Genomic DNA, 25,000 nt, shown 5'->3' with positions numbered 1-25,000 from the left:
GAGTGAGTGAGTGAGTGAGTGAGTGAGTGAGTGAGTGAGTGAGTGTGTGTGTGTGTGTTGTCTCTTACTCTGCTGCTGTCGTGGTAGACGAAGATGTTGCGTGTGATGTTGTCTTTGATGTAGGTGATCTGCAGACCGTTGGGGTTCCCGATCTTGTCCGGCTGGAAGCAGGCGTTGATGGTGTCCACTTTCATAACGGCCTTCGGTTCTTTAGCCTACAGACATACAGGAGTTATCAGTGTGAACTACAACCATAACCATAAAATTAATTAAAATAAAAACAGAAAATATGAACATCTCATTGAAATGAACAAAAGCTCTAGCAGTGAGTGACCGCGTGTGATGTGACACTCACGTCTAGTTTAGTGTAGTACTTTAGTGTGCCGTCCCTCAGAGACAGGACGAATCGCCTGTTGAGGAACTGCCCGTTGTCCCGCCCCCTCTTCATCAGCATGCCGTCTCTCGGGTCTGTGATTGGCCAACGAGCATGTCAATCATCAAGCGGGAAGCAGAAACGGGTGTTGTGAGAATCAGACGCACACGTACCGTCCTCATAGTGTGGCTTCTTGCCGTCCTCGATGAACTCCTGCCTCTCGTACTTGGCCCGAATCCACTGCTCCTTCAGAACCCTAGAACACACACTTACACCGTCACACTCACCCTGACCAGAGCAAAACCCTGACCAGTGCAACACCCTGACCAGAGCAACACCCTGAGCAGAGCAACACTGTGACCAGAGCAACACCCTGAGCAGAGCAACACTGTGACCAGAGCAACACCCTGACCACAGCAACACCCTGACAAGAGCAACACCCTGAGGAGAGCAACACCCAGAGCAACACCCTGACCACAGCAACACCCTGACCAGAGCAACACCCTGACCAGAGCAACACCCTGACCAGAGCAACACCCTGACCACAGCAACACCCTGACCAGAGCAACACCCTGACCAGAGCAACACCCTGACCAGAGCAACACCCTGACCAGAGCAACACCCTGACCACAGCAACACCCTGACCAGAGCAACACCCTGACCACAGCAACACCCTGACCAGAGCAACACCCTGACCACAGCAACACCCTGACCAGAGCAACACCCTGACCAGAGCAACACCCTGACCACAGCAACACCCTGACCACAGCAACACCCTGACCACAGCAACACCCTGACCAGAGCAACACCCTGACCAGAGCAACACCCTGACCAGAGCAACACCCTGACCACAGCAACACCCTGACCAGAGCAACACCCTGACCAGAGCAACACCCTGACCACAGCAACACCCTGACCAGAGCAACACCCTGACCACAGCAACACCCTGACCAGAGCAACACCCTGACCACAGCAACACCCTGACCAGAGCAACACCCTGACCAGAGCAACACCCTGACCACAGCAACACTCTGACCAGAGCAACACCCTGACCACAGCAACACCCTGACCAGAGCAACACCCTGACCACAGCAACACCCTGACCACAGCAACACCCTGACCAGAGCAACACCCTGACCAGAGCAACACCCTGACCACAGCAACACCCTGACCACAGCAACACCCTGACCAGAGCAACACCCTGACCACAGCAACACCCTGACCACAGCAACACCCTGACCAGAGCAACACCCTGACCACAGCAACACCCTGACCAGAGCAACACCCTGACCACAGCAACACCCTGACCAGAGCAACACCCTGACCAGAGCAACACCCTGACCACAGCAACACCCTGACCACAGCAACACCCTGACCAGAGCAACACCCTGACCACAGCAACACCCTGACCACAGCAACACCCTGACCACAGCAACACCCTGACCAGAGCAACACCCTGACCACAGCAACACCCTGACCAGAGCAACACCCTGACCACAGCAACACCCTGACCACAGCAACACCCTGACCAGAGCAACACCCTGACCACAGCAACACCCTGACCACAGCAACACCCTGACCAGAGCAACACCCTGACCACAGCAACACCCTGACCAGAGCAACACCCTGACCACAGCAACACCCTGACCAGAGCCATCTACACCTGCACTAGGTCAGCCTCTGGTCTCTTGTCTGATCGTCTCATAACCATACTGACTGTAAATGATTGTTTTAGCAAACTGGGATTAATCAGGATTATTTCTTGTGGTAATGCACATCTCATCATGTATACCTTCCTAATGTCTTATTTCTGCATTTTATTTTTTAATTATTTAATGGTAACACTTAAATAAATAAACATTGAATAAAACAAATAACTATTGAAGAGAAGAGGTCCGAGGACTGAGCCTTGAGGGACGCCGGTTTTCAATCTGATCACGTGTTTACATGTCCTGATCGATCCATGAGCTTTTTCTTCACTCAACATCCAGATTTAAGGTTTAAATGCATGTGAATAATAAAGCATAAAGTGTGTATTTTAGTCATTAGAGATAAATGACTAAAATACTAAATTGTGACCCTGGACCACAAAACCAGTCACATGGGTCAATTTATTGAAATTGAGATGTATACATCATATGAAAGCTGAATAAATAATCTCTCCATTGATGTGTGGTTTGTTAGGATAGGACAATATTTGGTCGAGACACAACTATTGAAAATCTGGAATCTGAGGAGCAAAAAAATGTAAACATTGAGAAAATCTCCTTTAAAGTTGTGCATTTATGTTCACGATTGTGCTGCATTCACTCACAAAAATACATGTTTTATATATTTACGGTAGGACATTTACTAAATATCTTCATGGAACATGATCTTTACTTAATATCCTCATGATTTTTGGTATAAAAGAAAAAAATCTATAATTTTGACCCATACAGTGTATAGTTGCTTTTGCCACAGATATACCCGTGCGACTCGAGACTGGTGTGTGGTCCAGGGTCACAATTAGATCATCTTTTGACCCATTTTACAGATCATTCTGGCCAAAACACATCCAGACAGAAGGAAAAGATCATCGGATAGACATGCAAAGTGACCAACTGCAATTTGTTGTGGTTTAATTAGAAGAATTATAACGATCATAACTAAGTGAAATATCCAGTTCTACTCACTGATGTCTAGTTCTAGCCTCAAAGATAGACATGCTCTCCTGACTCCCTGAAGCCTGCCGATCAGCTAAATTAATTCTCTTTACAGCTAAATAAACTCAGTTAAGTGCCCTAAAGTTGATATAATTTAGATAAATATAATAGATAATTAAATATATATGAAAATAACTTCCGCCAGAGCATTTTAGAGGTTTCCTCAGGCTGAAGAACATGATACAATGCTATTTGAGAGGATCCAGTCATTCCAGAAAGTCTGGCAAGTTAAGCTCTGGTTTGGCATCAGGTTTGATCATAATGTGCCGGTGGAGATGTGGTGTGTTGCCATGGTAACTCACTGGCAGTCTCTGTGTGTGGGCTTGTAGTAGTAAACAGGAACAGCAGCCTCATAAACGGCCTTCATGGTGTCATTCCCACGCTCAGACATGAACTAAAAATAATAAAACATGCATTTATTCAACATCAATCATATGATATTTGCAAGCACCTCATTTTTTTTTTTCTATTGTCTAAAGATCATGCAACACAACAGAAGAATCTTCATGCATCTGTTTTCTATACAGTAACAGTTCATAATGACACGACTGTAGAGTTCATGACTCATGTCTTCTGAAGTCATATGACACTTTGTGTGAGGAACAGACTGAAACTAGAGTCTGATGATCTTCACTGATCTTCAATATGAACTGTGTTGGTGTGGGAGAAAACAATGCATGAAGTTTTCAAACTTTGCATGGCAAATAACATTATGCAGGTCATTATCTATGTTTACATGGACACTTTTTTGATTCAGTCGGAATGAAATCTCTCCGATTGACTAATCTGAACAGTGTTTACATGAACGCTGAATAAAGAAGAGAAGCGAGGAGATGTGTAAATCTGCAGGTCATCCGCCAGCAGTTTTGTGTTTAAAAGACGTCTAATATCCGTCCAAACACGGCTCAGACGTCTAGACTAAAACAAGGCAAAATGTGGGCTTCATTCATTGATCATTTAGACAACAAAGAGTGAAGAAATGAAACCAAACACTTTGTAATCACTGTTTACTTTGCTTACATGATAGAATGTCATACATCTCACACGTTATTTTGGTAAAACGATAGGTATCCAAACTCAAGGTTATTTTGTCTAAAAGTGTGTTACTCATAGCCGGACTATATCGGGTCTATAGTTAATATAGGCTGGGCAGCATCACAATGGTGGCGGAGACCATGAAAACCGATAATATGACCAAGGAGTAACAAATAAATATTGAAAAGAAGAGGTCCGAGGACGGAGCCTTGAGGGACGCCGTGAGACGGAGAACAAGAGGAAGAACTGTCCAGTTTTGGTTTACATGTTCTATCGAAGAAGAGGTTCTATCACAAGAAGAGGTTTAAAGCACTTCTTACAATCTGAATGACATTTAATCATTCTGACACATGACATTTTATCTGGCCAATTCACTCCGACTGACGTGATTACATGTGACTTTTGAGTTGCCCGATTACAAACGGATTATTAGAGTCCATGTAAACACAGCTAATGTTGTTATTGTCAACCAAAACTGAAGTAAACCAATTCAGACCCATTTACGTTAGCTGAATTAAAGCTGAAATAAAATATAAATACTATAATTTCTATAAACTACAAATATTGTCTTGGTAAGTAAGTGAAATAAAACAAGTTGAAGTGCTGAAATGACTAAACCTAACAATGTAATTAAAATAAATAAATTAGTGCTCGGCATCGATTAATCGCATCCAAATATTTTGTGTTTACATAATATATGTGTGTATACTGTGTATAAAGCATGTATATGTTTAAGAAAAATGTGTTATTTATATATAAAATATTTATATAAAATATGTATAAATATATATATACAGTATATACATGCACATATATAAATATATATGCATTTGTGTGTATTTATATATACACAATAATTATACACAGTATACACACATATATTATGTAAACACAAACTTTTATTTCGGATGCGATTAATCATTGCCCAGCACTATTAAACATAAATAGAAATGTTAATTACTAATAAAAATAACAAAAGATAACAAAATAACATGAACACTCAAATGAAAACTAAAATTGTAAAAAAAAAGAAAAGCTAACATTATAAATATTAAAACTCTATTATTAAATATTATAAAAGTATACTCAAATATCACTGGTACAGGTCTGAGGGTCAACAAAGACTGGTTATTCTCAGAACAGAGAGGTTTACAGAAAGGTTGTGAACACCTGAACTTCTGAATCCTCCCAGTGTGAGAGTTGGAGGGATTTGACTTTCCCGATGCTGGGAATATTGCGGTGGACTCCGGAGCAGGCCAGGCAAATGAAGACTCCCAAAGAGCAAGAGCCCCATTCCGGATCTAAGAGAGAGAGGAATAATGGATATTATAGATATGAAAGCACATAATGTGTTTGACACACAATAAAAAGGCTGTCAGGTTCGGCTGATGTTTTCCCACTGAGATCCAGAAGAACGGATCGTTGTGTTAAAGTCTCCCTGTAGTCAATCATTTTATCCCTTAAAACTCATCTCTGATCACCAAAATTACATTTTAAATGTTTATTTCATAGAAATGCCTTAAAATATATTGAACGTAACTCGACACCCTTGCCTCATTTAGAATACGTCGGTTCTATGAATATGCAAATGAGCCCCGCCTCCACTCACTCACTCACTCAGAGATCCACTGGTTGACGATCACACGTTGATCTGATTGGTTAGTTTGTGACAAGGTAGCAAATAGCAATGCTGTCCACTTATGAACTTACACATGGTTTAAAACGCAGATTAAAAACACCACATAGACACATAAACAACATTAACAGCTGGATTTACACCACATGGGGACTTTAAGAATAGTTTACACTGCTGACTCAGCTCAAACATGATACTTACAACGACAGAATAAGGAAGAGATACTGAACACTGATTTACATCATCAGGATTCCTGGAAAACGGACGCTTGAGTGAAATTACCAGAGTGTGTGTGTGTGTGTGTGTGTGTGTGTGTGTGTGTGTGTGTGTGTGTGTGTGTGTGTGTGTGTGTGTGTGTGTGTGTGTGTGTGTGTGTGTGCGTGTGCGTGTGCGTGTGAGTGTGTGTGTGCGTGTGTGCGTGTGCGTGTGTGTTAGTGTGTGTGTGTGTGTGTGTGTGTGTGTGTGTGTGTGTGTGTGTGTGTGTGTGTGTGTGTGTGTGTGTGTGAGAGCTTAAAGAGACAGTCCACCCAAAAATGAAAATGCCTCATGTTGTTCCTCCGTCTGCTGAACACATGTGAAGATACTGTGGAGAATGTTGATAATCTTTTCAGTTTCCACTGACTTTCATTGTGTGGACAAAAAATACAAAAGCAAAACTATTGTTACCAACATAAGAAGTCAAACCGGTTTGAAATTACATTTAGTTTAATATACGATGACAGACTTTGTTTTGTTTCTTTAATCACTTTAAATCCTCGTGACATCATGATCACAAACTCTCATCAGGAACATTTACTGTTAAAACCTGAACATGCACCTCGATTTAAACTAACTAAAACTATCATTTATTAACCTTTTTTAAACACAGATCTGATCATAAACAGTTGTAGTTAATGAATGTTTTGGAATAGACGTACGGTTGGTCTCTTTTTAAAGGATTATTCCGTTATCAGAAGTGAATGCGCTTAAAAGATTTACTGTTTACTGTAAAGCGAATGCACCGAACTAAACATGTATACAAATTATACATTTTGCAAAATAACCTGGAAATTAAAAGTTGTATGTCTAACCAAGTTGTCTTCCAAATTTGAAGTTGATAGCACAAAAATTGAGCTGCTAAAAATTATTAAAGTGGCGGTTGATCATGATTTGACTTTTCTAACTGTAGTTAGTGTGTAATGTTTAGTTAGTGTGTAATGTTTAGTTAGTGTGTAATTTTGTGTTTTCTAACTGTAGTTAGTGTGTAATGTTGTGTTTTCTAACTGTAGTTAGTGTGTAATGTTTAGTTAGTGTGTAATGTTGTGTTTTCTAACTGTAGTGAGTGTGTAATGTTGTGTTTTCTAACTGTAGTTAGTGTGTAATGTTTAGTTAGTGTGTATGTTTAGTTGGTGTGTAATGTTTAGTTAGTGTGTAATGTTTAGTTAGTGTGTAATGTTTAGTTAGTGTGTAATGTTTAGTTAGTGTGTAATGTTTAGTTAGTGTGTAATGTTGCTGTTTTCTAACTAGAGTTAGTGTGTAATGTTTAGTTAGTGTGTAATGTTGTGTTTTCTAACTAGAGTTAGTGTGTAATGTTTAGTTAGTGTGTAATGTTGTGTTTTCTAACTAGAGTTAGTGTGTAATGTTTAGTTAGTGTGTAATGTTGTGTTTTCTAACTAGAGTTAGTGTGTAATGTTTAGTTAGTGTGTAATGTTGCTGTTTTCTAACTGTAGTTAGTGTGTAATGTTTAGTTAGTGTGTAATGTTGTGTTTTCTAACTAGAGTTAGTGTGTAATGTTTAGTTAGTGTGTAATGTTGTGTTTTCTAACTAGAGTTAGTGTGTAATGTTTAGTTAGTGTGTAATGTTTAGTTAGTGTGTAATGTTGTGTTTTCTAACTAGAGATAGTGTGTAATGTTTAGTTAGTGTGTAATGTTGTGTTTTCTAACTGTAGTTAGTGTGTAATGTTGTGTTTGATCATAAACAACATCTGCAAAGTTACAACGCTCAAAGTTCAGAGCAAAGGGAGATATTTGCTTTTACAGAAATCGCTTTTTAAGAACTACAACAAACGGCTGGAGGAACTACACGAGCTTCTTCAGGTTATGACATCACCAACCCTAGAATTTACATAAACCCCGCCCCCAGAACACAGTCCATGTTGAGAAGAGGAAGAGTTGCTGTAGTCGAGCACATTTGTGAGTTCAACACTGTCCATCTGTCTTCACAATACAGTTCGCAACACAAATGCAACATCATGTCACTCTGTAGGCGTCTAACAACAGTTCAATTTATAGATTATCAAGACAGAATATGCTAATCAATGACTAGAAGATAACTACACATAAGCTGCATAAATTCATCAACTAATCATTCAGAAATGTCCTGTTGCTTCTACATGTGTCACTTCTTTTCGAGTCTCTCCATCATTCTGACTCCGGTTTGAACATAAAACACTAAAAGTGTTCTGTCATTTTAGTGTGTCTGCGTGAGGTAATCGGAGCTGCTAACACACACACACACACACACACACACACACACACACACACACACACACACACACACACACACACACACACACACACACACACAAGCTCTTGAAGCTCCGCCCCCTGTGCCGGGAGCAGCAGCTTATTTGCATTTAAAGGGACACGCACGAAACAACGCGTTTTAACTGACCCTCAAAAAGGGACAACTTTTAAAGGAACGCCACCGATTTTTTAAATAGGGGTTATTCCCCGTCTCCCCTACATTTAGATCGGTGGGCAAACGCATTATTGTCTCAGTGCATGCATTGTCTTAGTCTGGCAGCGCCGCCGCTAGCTTAGCTTAGCATAATGAATGGAATCCTTTGTTGCCGGATAGCATGTCATGAGTAAACTTAATTACTTCTTGTGGCCTGCATATTCATGAGTACAAATAGCGATGCAGATTAAGACTAGGCGATTTCCTAGGCAGATAATGACATGGGACTATATTGGGGTGAAGCACAGGCGCAGCACTGCTACTTGGGTGCAGAGATATCCGTTATGCTAAGCTAAGCTAGCGGCGGCGCTGCCAGACTAAGACAATGCATGCACTGAGACAATAATGCGTTTGCCCACCGCTCTAAATGTAGGGGAGACGCGGAATAAGCCCTATTTAAAAAACGGTGGCGTGTTCCTTTGACATGCTGTACAATATCTGTGGGGTATTTTGAGCTAAAACTTCACACACACACACACACACACACACACACACACACACACACACACACACACACACACACACGCACACACACACACAATCTGGGGACATCAGAGACTTATTTTACATCTTGTAAAAAGGGGAATTATCCCACCGCTTTAAAATACCGTTTGCATGATACCGCAGTTTTCATAGGATGAATTCTTTTAAATTATATGTAATTTATGATGATTACTAAAATATGAACAAAGGCAATAAAAAAAACGATACAGGACATGGACAGTTCACTGCGGCGGCCATGTGCCATATCTCTAATCTCCATAATTATTAATGTGTTGAAATGTGATAAGTGTTATGACTGTATACAGTATCTCTAGTTTGATCTTGCCGCTGAAACTGCGCTCTCCGCGGAGCTTTGTGTTTAATAAATTAAATATTTATAATAAAATATTTAGACTATCAATATTTTGTGCCTGTAACGCTTTATTTCTATAGTCCACTTTAGACATTCTGACTATAAGTAACTTGGCAACTACAAGTCAACTTATTCTCCTAACCCTAACCGAACAGTCTAGTGTACTAATCCTCTACCGAGAGTGTGTAGTTGCAAAGTCACGTATAGTCAGTAGAGTGTGTAAAGTGCACTATAGTGTTCAGCTCTGCATCATGTGGCAAGATTCGTGTAATAAACGAGATAATGCACATCCAGCCGGTTGTTATCTCAGAATAAACCCCTTCAGATGTGTGTGTGTGTGTGTGTGTGTGTGAGTGTGTGAGAGAGAGTGTGTGTGTGTGTGTGTGTGTGTGTGTGTGTGTGTGTGTGTGTGTGTGTGTGTGTGTGTGTGTGTGTGCAGAAACATCTCTCTCTAAGAAAAGGGTTAGCACATTCACTGAGTGAATAAGTGGAGGGAGAAACCCACTTCCTATTTCTTCATCAACTCCACCATATCTCTCTCTCTCTCTCTCTCTCTCTCTCTCTCTCTCTCTCTCTCTCTCTCTCTCTCTCTCTCTGTACGGATGCAGTCGGTATGAGAAGAATTATCGATTGGAAAATCAACAGTTTTGGGGAATCATTGGGAAAGATTACTATGAAGTGATTTTATGTTCAATGAAAACTGGACTTTTACCGACTAGTTGCAGAAGAGCAATTCTTTCTCTGCTACCAAAAAAAGGTGATCTTACTTTGCTTAAAATTGGAGGCCTGTAGCCTTATTGACAACAGATTATAAGATTTTCTCTAAGAGTATCTCTAATAGATTGAATGAATATATGGGTGTATTAATTCATCCGGATCAATCATATTGTATTAAAAACAGGTGCACTAGAGATCATTTATTTCTTAAGAGATGTCATTGATTACTCGATGTCAAACAATATTGATTTAGGAATACTATCCCTAGATCAAGAAAAGGCTTTCGACCGAGTGGATCACTCTTATCTGTTCGATGTTTTAAGTGAATATGGTTTTGGGAATGGTTTTATTTCATGGATTCGGTTACTTTATGGAAAAGCAGGATGTATGGTAAAAGTGCCTGGAGGGTTAAGCATGCCTATTAAAGTTCGAAGGGGAATTAGGAAGGGTTGCCCACTTTCCGGTCAGCTCTACAGTTTAGTAATTGAACCACTATTGTGTAAAATAAGGGTTTGCACATCAAAGGTTCTTTCAATAAATCCATGAAACTTTCTGCATATGCTGATGACCTCACTGTGATAATTAAGGATAAAGAAGATATACAAAGTGTATTAAGTTGTATTCAGTGCTATGAAAAGGCTTCTTCATCTAAAATAAATTGGGGGGAAAGCGAAGCTCTATGGTGCGGAACCACTATGGCAAGCCGTTTTAACATTTAATCATTTAAGCCTACTAGTATCTATTTTCATGCTACTAGTACTTATTCTTTAGGTACTAGTGCTTATTCTTTAGATACTAGTGCTTATTCATTAGATACTAGTGCTTATTCTTTAGGTACTAGTGCTTATTCTTTAGATACTAGTGCTTATTCTTTAGATACTAGTGCTTATTCTTTAGGTACTAGTGCCTATTCATTAGATACTAGTGCTTATTCTTTAGATACTAGTGCTTATTCATTAGATACTAGTGCTTATTCTTTAGGTACTAGTGCTTATTCTTTAGGTACTAGTGCTTATTCTTTAGGTACTAGTGCTTATTCATTAGATACTAGTGCTTATTCTTTAGATACTAGTGCTTATTCTTTAGATACTAGTGCTTATTCATTAGATACTAGTGCTTATTCTTTAGGTACTAGTGCTTATTCTTTAGGTACTAGTGCTTATTCTTTAGATACTAGTGCTTATTCTTTAGATACTAGTGCTTATTCTTTAGGTACTAGTGCTTATTCTTTAGATACTAGTGCTTATTCTTTAGGTACTAGTGCTTATTCATTAGATACTAGTGCTTATTCTTTAGATACTAGTGCTTATTCTTTAGGTACTAGTGCTTATTCTTTAGGTACTAGTGCTTATTCTTTAGGTACTAGTGCTTATTCTTTAGATACTAGTGCTTATTCATTAGATACTAGTGCTTATTCTTTAGGTACTAGTGCTTATTCTTTAGGTACTAGTGCTTATTCTTTAGATACTAGTGCTTATTCTTTAGATACTAGTGCTTATTCTTTAGGTACTAGTGCTTATTCTTTAGGTACTAGTGCTTATTCTTTAGATACTAGTGCTTATTCTTTAGATACTAGTGCTTATTCATTAGATACTAGTGCTTATTCTTTAGATACTAGTGCTTATTCTTTAGGTACTAGTGCTTATTCTTTAGGTACTAGTGCTTATTCTTTAGATACTAGTGCTTATTCATTAGATACTAGTGCTTATTCATTAGATACTAGTGCTTATTCTTTAGATACTAGTGCTTATTCTTTAGGTACTAGTGCTTATTCTTTAGGTACTAGTGCTTATTCTTTAGATACTAGTGCTTATTCTTTAGATACTAGTGCTTATTCATTAGATACTAGTGCTTATTCTTTAGATACTAGTGCTTATTCTTTAGGTACTAGTGCTTATTCTTTAGATACTAGTGCTTATTCTTTAGATACTAGTGCTTATTCTTTAGATACTAGTGCTTATTCTTTAGATACTAGTGCTTATTCTTTAGATACTAGTGCTTATTCTTTAGATACTAGTGCTTATTCATTAGATACTAGTGCTTATTCTTTAGATACTAGTGCTTATTCTTTAGGTACTAGTGCTTATTCTTTAGGTACTAGTGCTTATTCTTTAGGTACTAGTGCTTATTCTTTAGGTACTAGTGCTTATTCTTTAGGTACTAGTGCTTATTCTTTAGGTACTAGTGCTTATTCTTTAGGTACTAGTGCTTATTCTTTAGATACTAGTGCTTATTCTTTAGGTACTAGTGCTTATTCTTTAGATACTAGTGCTTATTCTTTAGATACTAGTGCTTATTCATTAGATACTAGTGCTTATTCTTTAGGTACTAGTGCTTATTCTTTAGGTACTAGTGCTTATTCTTTAGATACTAGTGCTTATTCTTTAGATACTAGTGCTTATTCTTTAGGTACTAGTGCTTATTCTTTAGATACTAGTGCTTATTCTTTAGGTACTAGTGCTTATTCATTAGATACTAGTGCTTATTCTTTAGATACTAGTGCTTATTCTTTAGGTACTAGTGCTTATTCTTTAGATACTAGTGCTTATTCTTTAGGTACTAGTGCTTATTCTTTAGGTACTAGTGCTTATTCATTAGATACTAGTGCTTATTCTTTAGATACTAGTGCTTATTCTTTAGGTACTAGTGCTTATTCTTTAGATACTAGTGCTTATTCTTTAGGTACTAGTGCTTATTCATTAGATACTAGTGCTTATTCTTTAGATACTAGTGCTTATTCTTTAGGTACTAGTGCTTATTCTTTAGGTACTAGTGCTTATTCTTTAGGTACTAGTGCTTATTCTTTAGATACTAGTGCTTATTCATTAGATACTAGTGCTTATTCTTTAGGTACTAGTGCTTATTCTTTAGGTACTAGTGCTTATTCTTTAGATACTAGTGCTTATTCTTTAGATACTAGTGCTTATTCTTTAGGTACTAGTGCTTATTCTTTAGGTACTAGTGCTTATTCTTTAGATACTAGTGCTTATTCTTTAGATACTAGTGCTTATTCATTAGATACTAGTGCTTATTCTTTAGATACTAGTGCTTATTCTTTAGGTACTAGTGCTTATTCTTTAGGTACTAGTGCTTATTCTTTAGATACTAGTGCTTATTCATTAGATACTAGTGCTTATTCATTAGATACTAGTGCTTATTCTTTAGATACTAGTGCTTATTCTTTAGGTACTAGTGCTTATTCTTTAGGTACTAGTGCTTATTCTTTAGATACTAGTGCTTATTCTTTAGATACTAGTGCTTATTCATTAGATACTAGTGCTTATTCTTTAGATACTAGTGCTTATTCTTTAGGTACTAGTGCTTATTCTTTAGATACTAGTGCTTATTCTTTAGATACTAGTGCTTATTCTTTAGATACTAGTGCTTATTCTTTAGATACTAGTGCTTATTCTTTAGATACTAGTGCTTATTCTTTAGATACTAGTGCTTATTCATTAGATACTAGTGCTTATTCTTTAGATACTAGTGCTTATTCTTTAGGTACTAGTGCTTATTCTTTAGGTACTAGTGCTTATTCTTTAGGTACTAGTGCTTATTCTTTAGGTACTAGTGCTTATTCTTTAGGTACTAGTGCTTATTCTTTAGGTACTAGTGCTTATTCTTTAGGTACTAGTGCTTATTCTTTAGATACTAGTGCTTATTCTTTAGGTACTAGTGCTTATTCTTTAGATACTAGTGCTTATTCTTTAGATACTAGTGCTTATTCATTAGATACTAGTGCTTATTCTTTAGGTACTAGTGCTTATTCTTTAGGTACTAGTGCTTATTCTTTAGATACTAGTGCTTATTCTTTAGATACTAGTGCTTATTCTTTAGGTACTAGTGCTTATTCTTTAGATACTAGTGCTTATTCTTTAGGTACTAGTGCTTATTCATTAGATACTAGTGCTTATTCTTTAGATACTAGTGCTTATTCTTTAGGTACTAGTGCTTATTCTTTAGATACTAGTGCTTATTCTTTAGGTACTAGTGCTTATTCTTTAGGTACTAGTGCTTATTCATTAGATACTAGTGCTTATTCTTTAGATACTAGTGCTTATTCTTTAGATACTAGTGCTTATTCTTTAGGTACTAGTGCTTATTCTTTAGATACTAGTGCTTATTCTTTAGATACTAGTGCTTATTCTTTAGATACTAGTGCTTATTCTTTAGGTACTAGTGCTTATTCTTTAGATACTAGTGCTTATTCTTTAGGTACTAGTGCTTATTCTTTAGATACTAGTGCTTATTCTTTAGATACTAGTGCTTATTCTTTAGGTACTAGTGCTTATTCTTTAGATACTAGTGCTTATTCTTTAGATACTAGTGCTTATTCTTTAGGTACTAGTGCTTATTCATTAGATACTAGTGCTTATTCTTTAGATACTAGTGCTTATTCTTTAGGTACTAGTGCTTATTCTTTAGATACTAGTGCTTATTCTTTAGATACTAGTGCTTATTCTTTAGGTACTAGTGCTTATTCTTTAGATACTAGTGCTTATTCTTTAGATACTAGTGCTTATTCTTTAGGTACTAGTGCTTATTCATTAGATACTAGTGCTTATTCTTTAGATACTAGTGCTTATTCTTTAGGTACTAGTGCTTATTCTTTAGGTACTAGTGCTTATTCATTAGATACTAGTGCTTATTCATTAGATACTAGTGCTTATTCTTTAGGTACTAGTGCTTATTCTTTAGGTACTAGTGCTTATTCTTTAGATACTAGTGCTTATTCTTTAGGTACTAGTGCTTATTCATTAGATACTAGTGCTTATTCTTTAGATACTAGTGCTTATTCTTTAGATACTAGTGCTTATTCTTTAGATACTAGTGCTTATTCTTTAGGTACTAGTGCTTATTCTTTAGATACTAGTGCTTATTCTTTAGGTACTAGTGCTTATTCATTAGATACTAGTGCTTATTCTTTAGATACTAGTGCTTATTCTTTAGGTACTAGTGCTTATTCATTAGATACTAGTGCTTATTCATTAGATACTAGTGCTTATTCTTTAGATACTAGTGCTTATTCTTTAGATACTAGTGCTTATTCTTTAGGTACTAGTGCTTATTCATTAGATACTAGTGCTTATTCTTTAGGTACTAGTTCTTATTCTTTAGATACTAGTGCTTATTCTTTAGGTACTAGTGCTTATTCTTTAGATACTAGTGCTTATTCTTTAGATACTAGTGCTTATTCTTTAGGTACTAGTGCTTATTCTTTAGATACTAGTGCTTATTCTTTAGATACTAGTGCTTATTCTTTAGGTACTAGTGCTTATTCTTTAGATACTAGTGCTTATTCATTAGATACTAGTGCTTATTCTTTAGGTACTAGTGCTTATTCATTAGATACTAGTGCTTATTATTTAGATACTAGTGCTTATTATTTAGATACTAGTGCTTATTCATTAGATACTAGTGCTTATTCATTAGATACTAGTGCTTATTCATTAGATACTAGTGCTTATTCTTTAGGTACTAGTGCTTATTCATTAGATACTAGTGCTTATTCTTTAGATACTAGTGCTTATTCATTAGATACTAGTGCTTATTATTTAGATACTAGTGCTTATTATTTAGATACTAGTGCTTATTCATTAGATACTAGTGCTTATTCATTAGATACTAGTGCTTATTCTTTAGGTACTAGTGCTTATTCTTTAGGTACTAGTGCTTATTCTTTAGGTACTAGTGCTTATTCTTTAGGTACTAGTGCTTATTCTTTAGGTACTAGTGCTTATTCTTTAGGTACTAGTGCTTATTCTTTAGGTACTAGTGCTTATTCTTTAGATACTAGTGCTTATTCTTTAGGTACTAGTGCTTATTCATTAGATACTAGTGCTTATTCATTAGATACTAGTGCTTATTCTTTAGATACTAGTGCTTATTCATTAGATACTAGTGCTTATTCATTAGATACTAGTGCTTATTCTTTAGATACTAGTGCTTATTCATTAGATACTAGTGCTTATTCTTTAGATACTAGTGCTTATTCATTAGATACTAGTGCTTATTCTTTAGATACTAGTGCTTATTCATTAGATACTAGTGCTTATTCTTTAGATACTAGTGCTTATTCATTAGATACTAGTGCTTATTCTTTAGATACTAGTGCTTATTCTTTAGATACTAGTGCTTATTCATTAGATACTAGTGCTTATTCTTTAGATACTAGTGCTTATTCATTAGATACTAGTGCTTATTCTTTAGATACTAGTGCTTATTCTTTAGATACTAGTGCTTATTCTTTAGATACTAGTGCTTATTCATTAGATACTAGTGCTTATTCTTTAGATACTAGTGCTTATTCATTAGATACTAGTGCTTATTCTTTAGATACTAGTGCTTATTCTTTAGATACTAGTGCTTATTCATTAGATACTAGTGCTTATTCATTAGATACTAGTGCTTATTCATTAGATACTAGTGCTTATTCTTTAGATACTAGTGCTTATTCATTAGATACTAGTGCTTATTCTTTAGATACTAGTGCTTATTCATTAGATACTAGTGCTTATTCATTAGATACTAGTGCTTATTCATTAGATACTAGTGCTTATTCTTTAGATACTAGTGCTTATTCTTTAGATACTAGTGCTTATTCTTTAGGTACTAGTGCTTATTCTTTAGATACTAGTGCTTATTCATTAGATACTAGTGCTTATTCTTTAGATACTAGTGCTTATTCTTTAGATACTAGTGCTTATTCTTTAGATACTAGTGCTTATTCTTTAGGTACTAGTGCTTATTCATTAGATACTAGTGCTTATTCATTAGATACTAGTGCTTATTCATTAGATACTAGTGCTTATTCTTTAGGTACTAGTGCTTATTCTTTAGGTACTAGTGCTTATTCATTAGATACTAGTGCTTATTCATTAGATACTAGTGCTTATTCATTAGATACTAGTGCTTATTCTTTAGATACTAGTGCTTATTCATTAGATACTAGTGCTTATTCTTTAGATACTAGTGCTTATTCTTTAGATACTAGTGCTTATTCTTTAGATACTAGTGCTTATTCTTTAGGTACTAGTGCTTATTCATTAGATACTAGTGCTTATTCATTAGATACTAGTGCTTATTCATTAGATACTAGTGCTTATTCTTTAGGTACTAGTGCTTATTCTTTAGGTACTAGTGCTTATTCTTTAGATACTAGTGCTTATTCTTTAGGTACTAGTGCTTATTCTTTAGATACTAGTGCTTATTCTTTAGATACTAGTGCTTATTCATTAGATACTAGTGCTTATTCTTTAGGTACTAGTGCTTATTCTTTAGGTACTAGTGCTTATTCATTAGATACTAGTGCTTATTCATTAGATACTAGTGCTTATTCATTAGATACTAGTGCTTATTCATTAGATACTAGTGCTTATTCTTTAGATACTAGTGCTTATTCATTAGATACTAGTGCTTATTCTTTAGATACTAGTGCTTATTCATTAGATACTAGTGCTTATTCTTTAGATACTAGTGCTTATTCTTTAGATACTAGTGCTTATTCTTTAGGTACTAGTGCTTATTCTTTAGATACTAGTGCTTATTCATTAGATACTAGTGCTTATTCTTTAGGTACTAGTGCTTATTCTTTAGATACTAGTGCTTATTCTTTAGATACTAGTGCTTATTCATTAGATACTAGTGCTTATTCTTTAGATACTAGTGCTTATTCTTTAGATACTAGTGCTTATTCATTAGATACTAGTGCTTATTCATTAGATACTAGTGCTTATTTTTTAGATACTAGTGCCTATTCATTAGATACTAGTGCCTATTCATTAGATACTAGTGCTTATTCATTAGATACTAGTGCTTATTCATTAGATACTAGTGCTTATTCTTTAGATACTAGTGCTTATTCTTTAGATACTAGTGCTTATTCATTAGATACTAGTGCTTATTCTTTAGATACTAGTGCTTATTCTTTAGATACTAGTGCTTATTCATTAGATACTAGTGCTTATTCTTTAGATACTAGTGCTTATTCTTTAGATACTAGTGCTTATTCTTTAGGTACTAGTGCTTATTCTTTAGATACTAGTGCTTATTCATTAGATACTAGTGCTTATTCTTTAGGTACTAGTGCTTATTCTTTAGATACTAGTGCTTATTCTTTAGATACTAGTGCTTATTCATTAGATACTAGTGCTTATTCTTTAGATACTAGTGCTTATTCTTTAGATACTAGTGCTTATTCATTAGATACTAGTGCTTATTCATTAGATACTAGTGCTTATTTTTTAGATACTAGTGCCTATTCATTAGATACTAGTGCCTATTCATTAGATACTAGTGCTTATTCTTTAGATACTAGTGCTTATTCTTTAGATACTAGTGCTTATTCTTTAGGTACTAGTGCTTATTCTTTAGATACTAGTGCTTATTCATTAGATACTAGTGCTTATTCTTTAGGTACTAGTGCTTATTCTTTAGATACTAGTGCTTATTCTTTAGATACTAGTGCTTATTCATTAGATACTAGTGCTTATTCTTTAGATACTAGTGCTTATTCTTTAGATACTAGTGCTTATTCATTAGATACTAGTGCTTATTCATTAGATACTAGTGCTTATTTTTTAGATACTAGTGCCTATTCATTAGATACTAGTGCCTATTCATTAGATACTAGTGCTTATTCTTTAGATACTAGTGCTTATTCTTTAGATACTAGTGCTTATTCTTTAGATACTAGTGCTTATTCTTTAGATACTAGTGCTTATTCATTAGATACTAGTGCTTATTCATTAGATACTAGTGCCTATTCATTAGATACTAGTGCTTATTCTTTAGATACTAGTGCTTATTCTTTAGATACTAGTGCTTATTCATTAGATACTAGTGCTTATTCATTAGATACTAGTGCTTATTTTTTAGATACTAGTGCCTATTCATTAGATACTAGTGCTTATTCTTTAGATACTAGTGCTTATTCTTTAGATACTAGTGCTTATTCTTTAGATACTAGTGCTTATTCTTTAGATACTAGTGCTTATTCATTAGATACTAGTGCTTATTCTTTAGATACTAGTGCTTATTTTTTAGATACTAGTGCCTATTCATTAGATACTAGTGCCTATTCATTAGATACTAGTGCTTATTCTTTAGATACTAGTGCTTATTCTTTAGATACTAGTGCTTATTCTTTAGGTACTAGTGCTTATTCTTTAGATACTAGTGCTTATTCTTTAGATACTAGTGCTTATTCATTAGATACTAGTGCTTATTCATTAGATACTAGTGCTTATTTTTTAGATACTAGTGCCTATTCATTAGATACTAGTGCCTATTCATTAGATACTAGTGCTTATTCATTAGATACTAGTGCTTATTTTTTAGATACTAGTGCCTATTCATTAGATACTAGTGCTTATTCTTTAGGTACTAGTACCTTTTTAAAGATACTAGTACTTATTCATTAGATACTAGTACTTATTCAATAGATACTAGTACTTATTCATTAGATACTAGTACTTATTTAATAGATACTAGTACTTATTCATTAGATACTAGTACTTATTTAAATAGTGACTAGTCACTATTTTTTTGTTACTATGGCAAGCCGTATTAACATTTAATCATTTAAGCCTACTAGTATCTATTTTCATGCTACTAGTACTTATTTTTTAGATACTAGTATCTATTCCATTAAGTACTAGTACTTATTCATTAGATCCTAGTGCTTATTCTTTAGGTACTAGTGCCTATTCATTAGATACTAGTGCTTATTCTTTAAGTACTAGTACCTTTTTAAAGATACTAGTACTTATTCATTAGATACTAGTACTTATTCAATAGATACTAGTACTTATTCATTAGATACTAGTACTTATTCATTAGATACTAGTACTTATTCATTAGATACTAGTACTTATTCATTAGATACTAGTACTTATTCAATAGATACTAGTACTTATTCATTAGATACTAGTACTTATTTAAATAGTGACTAGTCACTATTTTTTTGTTACTAGTAAAAAAAATTTTTTTTTTCCATTGACTTCTATGGGATCTGTCATTTAGATATCAACTATTCAGTTCTGACTAGTATCTATTCCAATTGTGACTAGTACATATATATTAGATACTAGTACTTATTCATTAGGTACTAGTACTTATTTTTTAGATACTAGTACCTTTTAATAGATACTAGTACCTATTAAATAGATACTAGTAGCTATTAAATAGATACTAGTATTTATTCATTAGATACTAGTACTTATTCAATAGATACTAGTACCTATTTATTAGACACTAGTATCTTTTGTAATTGTTACTAGAAACTATTCTTATTTTACTAGTCACAACTGCTTTTTTACTAGTCTTATGTTATGACTAGTCAGAACGGCCACGGTAGAGTTCAATTAAAAATCTTACTAGTAAAATTTAAAATCTTACTAGTAACATTTGGAATAAATACTAGTATCTAATAAATAGGCACTAGTATCTATTGAATAAGTACTAGTATCTAATGAATAAGTACTAGTATCTAATGAATAAGTACTAGTATCTAAATAATAAGCACTAGTATCTAAATAATAAGCACTAGTATCTAAATAATAAGCACTAGTATCTAAAGAATAAGTACTAGTATCTATTGAATAAGTACTAGTATCTAATGAATAAGTACTAGTATCTAATGAATAAGTACTAGTATCTAATAAATAGGCACTAGTATCTATTGAATAAGTACTAGTATCTAATGAATAAGTACTAGTATCTAATGAATAAGTACTAGTATCTAAATAATAAGCACTAGTATCTAAATAATAAGCACTAGTATCTAAATAATAAGCACTAGTATCTAAATAATAAGCACTAGTATCTAAAGAATAAGTACTAGTATCTATTAAAAGGTACTAGTATCTAAAAAATAAGTACTAGTACCTAATGAATAAGTACTAGTATCTAATATATATGTACTAGTCACAATTGGAATAGATACTAGTCAGAAGTGAATAGTTGATATCTAAATGACAGATCCCATAGAAGTCAATGGCAAAAACATTTTTTTTTACTAGTAACAAAAAAATAGTTACTAGTCACTATTTAAATAAGTACTAGTATCTAATGAATAAGTACTAGTATCTATTAAATAAGTACTAGTATCTAATGAATAAGTACTAGTATCTAATGAATAAGTACTAGTATCTAATGAATAAGTACTAGTATCTAATGAATAAGTACTAGTATCTATTGAATAAGTACTAGTATCTAATGAATAAGTACTAGTATCTATTTATTAGGTACTAGTATCTAATGAATAAGTACTAGTATCTTTAAAAAGGTACTAGTACCTAAAGATTAAGCACTAGTATCTAATGAATAAGCACTAGTACCTAAAGAATAAGCACTAGTATCTAATGAATAAGTACTAGTATCTATTGAATAAGTACTAGTATCTAATGAATAAGTACTAGTATCTATTTATTAGGTACTAGTATCTAATGAATAAGTACTAGTATCTTTAAAAAGGTACTAGTACCTAAAGAATAAGCACTAGTATCTAAAGAATAAGCACTAGTATCTAATGAATAAGTACTAGTATCTAATGAATAAGTACTAGTACTTAATGGAATAGATACTAGTATCTAAAAAATAAGTACTAGTAGCATGAAAATAGATACTAGTAGGCTTAAATGATTAAATGTTAAAACGGCTTGCCATATTGTTACTAGTAAAATAAAATAAAAATTTCCATTGACTTCTATGGGATCTGTCATTTAGATATCAACTATTCAGTTCTGACTAGTATCTATTCCAATTGTGACTAGTACATATAGATTAGATACTAGTACTTATTCATTAGGTACTAGAACTTATTTTTTAGATACTACTACCTTTTAATAGATACTAGTACATATTAAATAGATACTAGTACTTATTCATTAGATACTAGTACTTATTATTTAGATACTAGTGCTTATTCTTTAGGTACTAGTGCTTATTATTTAGATACTAGTACTTATTTAATAGATACTAGTGCCTATTTATTAGATACTAGTATTTATTCCAAATGTTACTAGTAAGATTTTAAATTTTACTAGTAAGATTTTTAATTGAACTCTACCGTGGCCGTTCTGACTAGTCATAACATAAGACTAGTAAAAAAGCAGTTGTGACTAGTAAAATAAGAATAGTTACTAGTAACAATTACAAAAGATACTAGTGTCTAATAAATAGGTACTAGTATCTATTGAATAAGTACTAGTATCTAATGAATAAGTACTAGTATCTAATTAATAGATACTAGTATCTAAATAATAAGCACTAGTATCTAAATAATAAGTACTAGTATCTAATGAATAAGTACTAGTATCTAATGAATAAGTACTAGTATCTATTTAATAGCTACTAGTATCTATTATGCTTTTGCCTCTATTTGGATCTTGTTGTTGCTTGCGTTTCGCCGGTATGTCTTGAATAAAGCCTTCGAACGCACACTGAGCCGCTTCTGCCTACTTCTATCCGACACTTTATTTGCTGCTTTATAAAAGTTTGATAAAAGTTCATCAGGAAGAGCCGTCACAGCATAAGCCATGTTGATACCAAACCAGAGCCCAGATGAAGTTGTCGGACGTAGCAACAGTAACTAAGGGGGGCGGGGCTTAGCCAAAGGTGATTTGGTCTGGGCAGCACTGGCTCAGGACAAGGACAAGGACTTATTGACATTGAATGCAGAGTCGCTGCTTTTAGATTACAGGCTGCTCAAAGACTTCTGTATAAAAGGCACATCAGCTGGACAGATGTAGCCTGTGGACTGTTGAGAAGAGGAGGACAGATGTAGCCTGTGGACTGTTGAGAAGAGGAGGACAGATGGGCCTTGATCGACACCTCTTTTTAATGGACCTTGATGGAGTGGACTTAACTGGTCTAACACCGTTTTATAAGGGTGTATTCACACCTGCCTTGTTTGGTTCGATTGAATCGAACTCTAGTTGGTTTCCCCCTTGGTGCGGATCTTTTGGGCAGGTGTGAATACAGCAATCGCACTCGGGTGCGGACCAAACAACCGAACCGAGACCCGGCTGAAGACGTGCTCTCGGTACGGTTCCAAACGAACTCTGGTACGGTTAGTTTACGATGTGAACATGACCCAATATCGGCCCAATATCAATATTGTTCGTTCAAGTGCGAAAGAGAATTGCATTCCGGCGCGCTGTCTGGCCACACGATACTGTTGCGCGTCTTTCTGCGCGTTGTGTGTGCATCATTGGAATGAATGAATGAATGAGTGTGCGCGCATCAGGACATTCACACACAGAGCGTTCTCTTTAGTCTGATCGCGCATAAATGCTTTAAAAGCATTTGCATGAATATGAGCAAGTTCATATAATGTAACGATAGTTACAATACAGGGATGGTGGGTGTGTGTGTGTGGGGGGGGGGGGTGCTGCGTTAATTTACGTTAAACTGGTCAAACTTAATCGCAAGCGTTAACGTTGACAGCACTTGTTACCAGTATATACAATAAGAATCTCATTATTTGAATGTGTGAACATAGCCCCTCTCTATGAATCTAAACTTTATACTTTATACCCACTGTCAGCATCCCATAGGCGCACATGAGAGCATGTTCTCTCCGCCGGAACCGCAGCACATCGTCGTTCTCAAAATCCGAATTATAACATCGTATAGATGACATTGTGTCATATGATACTCATTAGTTTCTTCATATTGCGTTTGTAGAGAATAACACAAAAACAGTAAAATAACAAATATTGCAGTACGAAATATCTCCAAATTTATTTATTTATTTTTATTTATTTTTTATATCTCCGAGACTTTTTTTTTGCACTTCCTGATTTCCCTACTTGAGAATCCTTGTCCAATGAATGGACGACCTTAGCACACGTGTGGTTTTGTGTACACATTTTGGTTCACTTGATAAAAGAGCAGTGTGAAAGCGAACCGTACCAGACAAAAAAAATAAAACAATTATTTTGGTCCGGACCAAAGCAAGTGAACTATCGGACTTTCCTGGTGTGAATACACCCTAAGACAAGGCTTAGAGTTTGGAAAGTTTTTTCAAACTCTCGAGAACAAGGGCCTGTCAATGGTTTCTGGGGGAAAGAAGAACCCATAATTCATAACCTTGTGCTGTCTGTAAAGTTTAAATTCTGTTTCAGTGAGAAATGCACTTGTAAGAGCGGGTCTCACTAAGGTGTCATGTTTTTTGGATAAGGACGGGTGGTCAGCCCCGGTCAAAAAAACTTTTAACTGAGATTGTAACTGCTGTACCCTCTGATTTTATATGTGCTCTGGAAAAAGAAGTATCTGAACAAAATGATGATGACAATGTAAAAGATTTTCCAGAATTGGAAGTAAAAGTTGGTGTAGTCTCATGGCAGGAGGAGGGAAAACTGCTCACCTTTCAGTACTCCAGGGGCCGTATTCACAAAGAGTTTTATCTTACCACTAGGAGTACTCCTAAATCGCACTAAAAGATTTTAGCTAGGAGTGTTCTCTTAAAAGTTATTCACAACGCCTTTCAGACCCACTCTTAGTAAGGAAAAATGACAACTCCTAAACTAAGAGTGAGTCTTCGTTGCTATGGATGACGTCAATTATCATGCACGAGCTTCCTCGCAATGATCACGGTGATTGGTTGTTAGATGACAGGGCCATCATGCGGAACATAACACAGAGGCACCAAATCATGGAATTACGACATCTAAATATGTCTGTGTCCTACACAAAATAATAATAATAATGTCATCGAAATGCATGACATGTTTGTGCAGGCCCCAGTGAAGTGTGATTCTAAAAAGGCAGAGAGAGAGAGAGAGAGAGAGAGAGAGAGAGAAGTTGTGAATTACATTAAATTAAATCAAGGTAGCCTAATACCCTAATGAAAACCGCCACTTGCCTAATAATGAAAAATGACACTTGCATTAACACTTGCTTGGTTAATTGACAAGGAAAAGACTTAAAGCAAGGCAATGTTGCTCCTATTGAAG

At 35.1% G+C, this 25,000-nt stretch overlaps 1 protein-coding gene across 1 annotated transcript in view; it reads right to left on the bottom strand.

Annotated features, from left to right (window-relative positions):
* LOC307006747 (arf-GAP with dual PH domain-containing protein 1) overlaps window positions 1-25,000 on the bottom strand; it is a 32,776-nt gene that overhangs the window by 4,220 nt on the left and 3,556 nt on the right. The window contains exons 3-7 of the mRNA XM_079628014.1: window positions 5,284-5,414; window positions 3,381-3,472; window positions 547-629; window positions 356-468; window positions 69-215 (exon numbers count right to left, since the gene is read on the bottom strand). Of these exons, the coding sequence (XP_079484140.1) occupies window positions 69-215; window positions 356-468; window positions 547-629; window positions 3,381-3,472; window positions 5,284-5,414 (566 nt within the window). The remainder of the gene's footprint in view (window positions 1-68; window positions 216-355; window positions 469-546; window positions 630-3,380; window positions 3,473-5,283; window positions 5,415-25,000) is intronic.

Source organism: Phoxinus phoxinus (genome assembly GCF_949152265.1).
Source record: "Phoxinus phoxinus genome assembly, chromosome: 11".
Lineage (NCBI taxonomy): Eukaryota > Metazoa > Chordata > Actinopteri > Cypriniformes > Leuciscidae > Phoxinus > Phoxinus phoxinus.
Note: the sequence above shows the minus strand (reverse complement) of the source record. Positions and strands in the feature narration are given on the sequence as shown.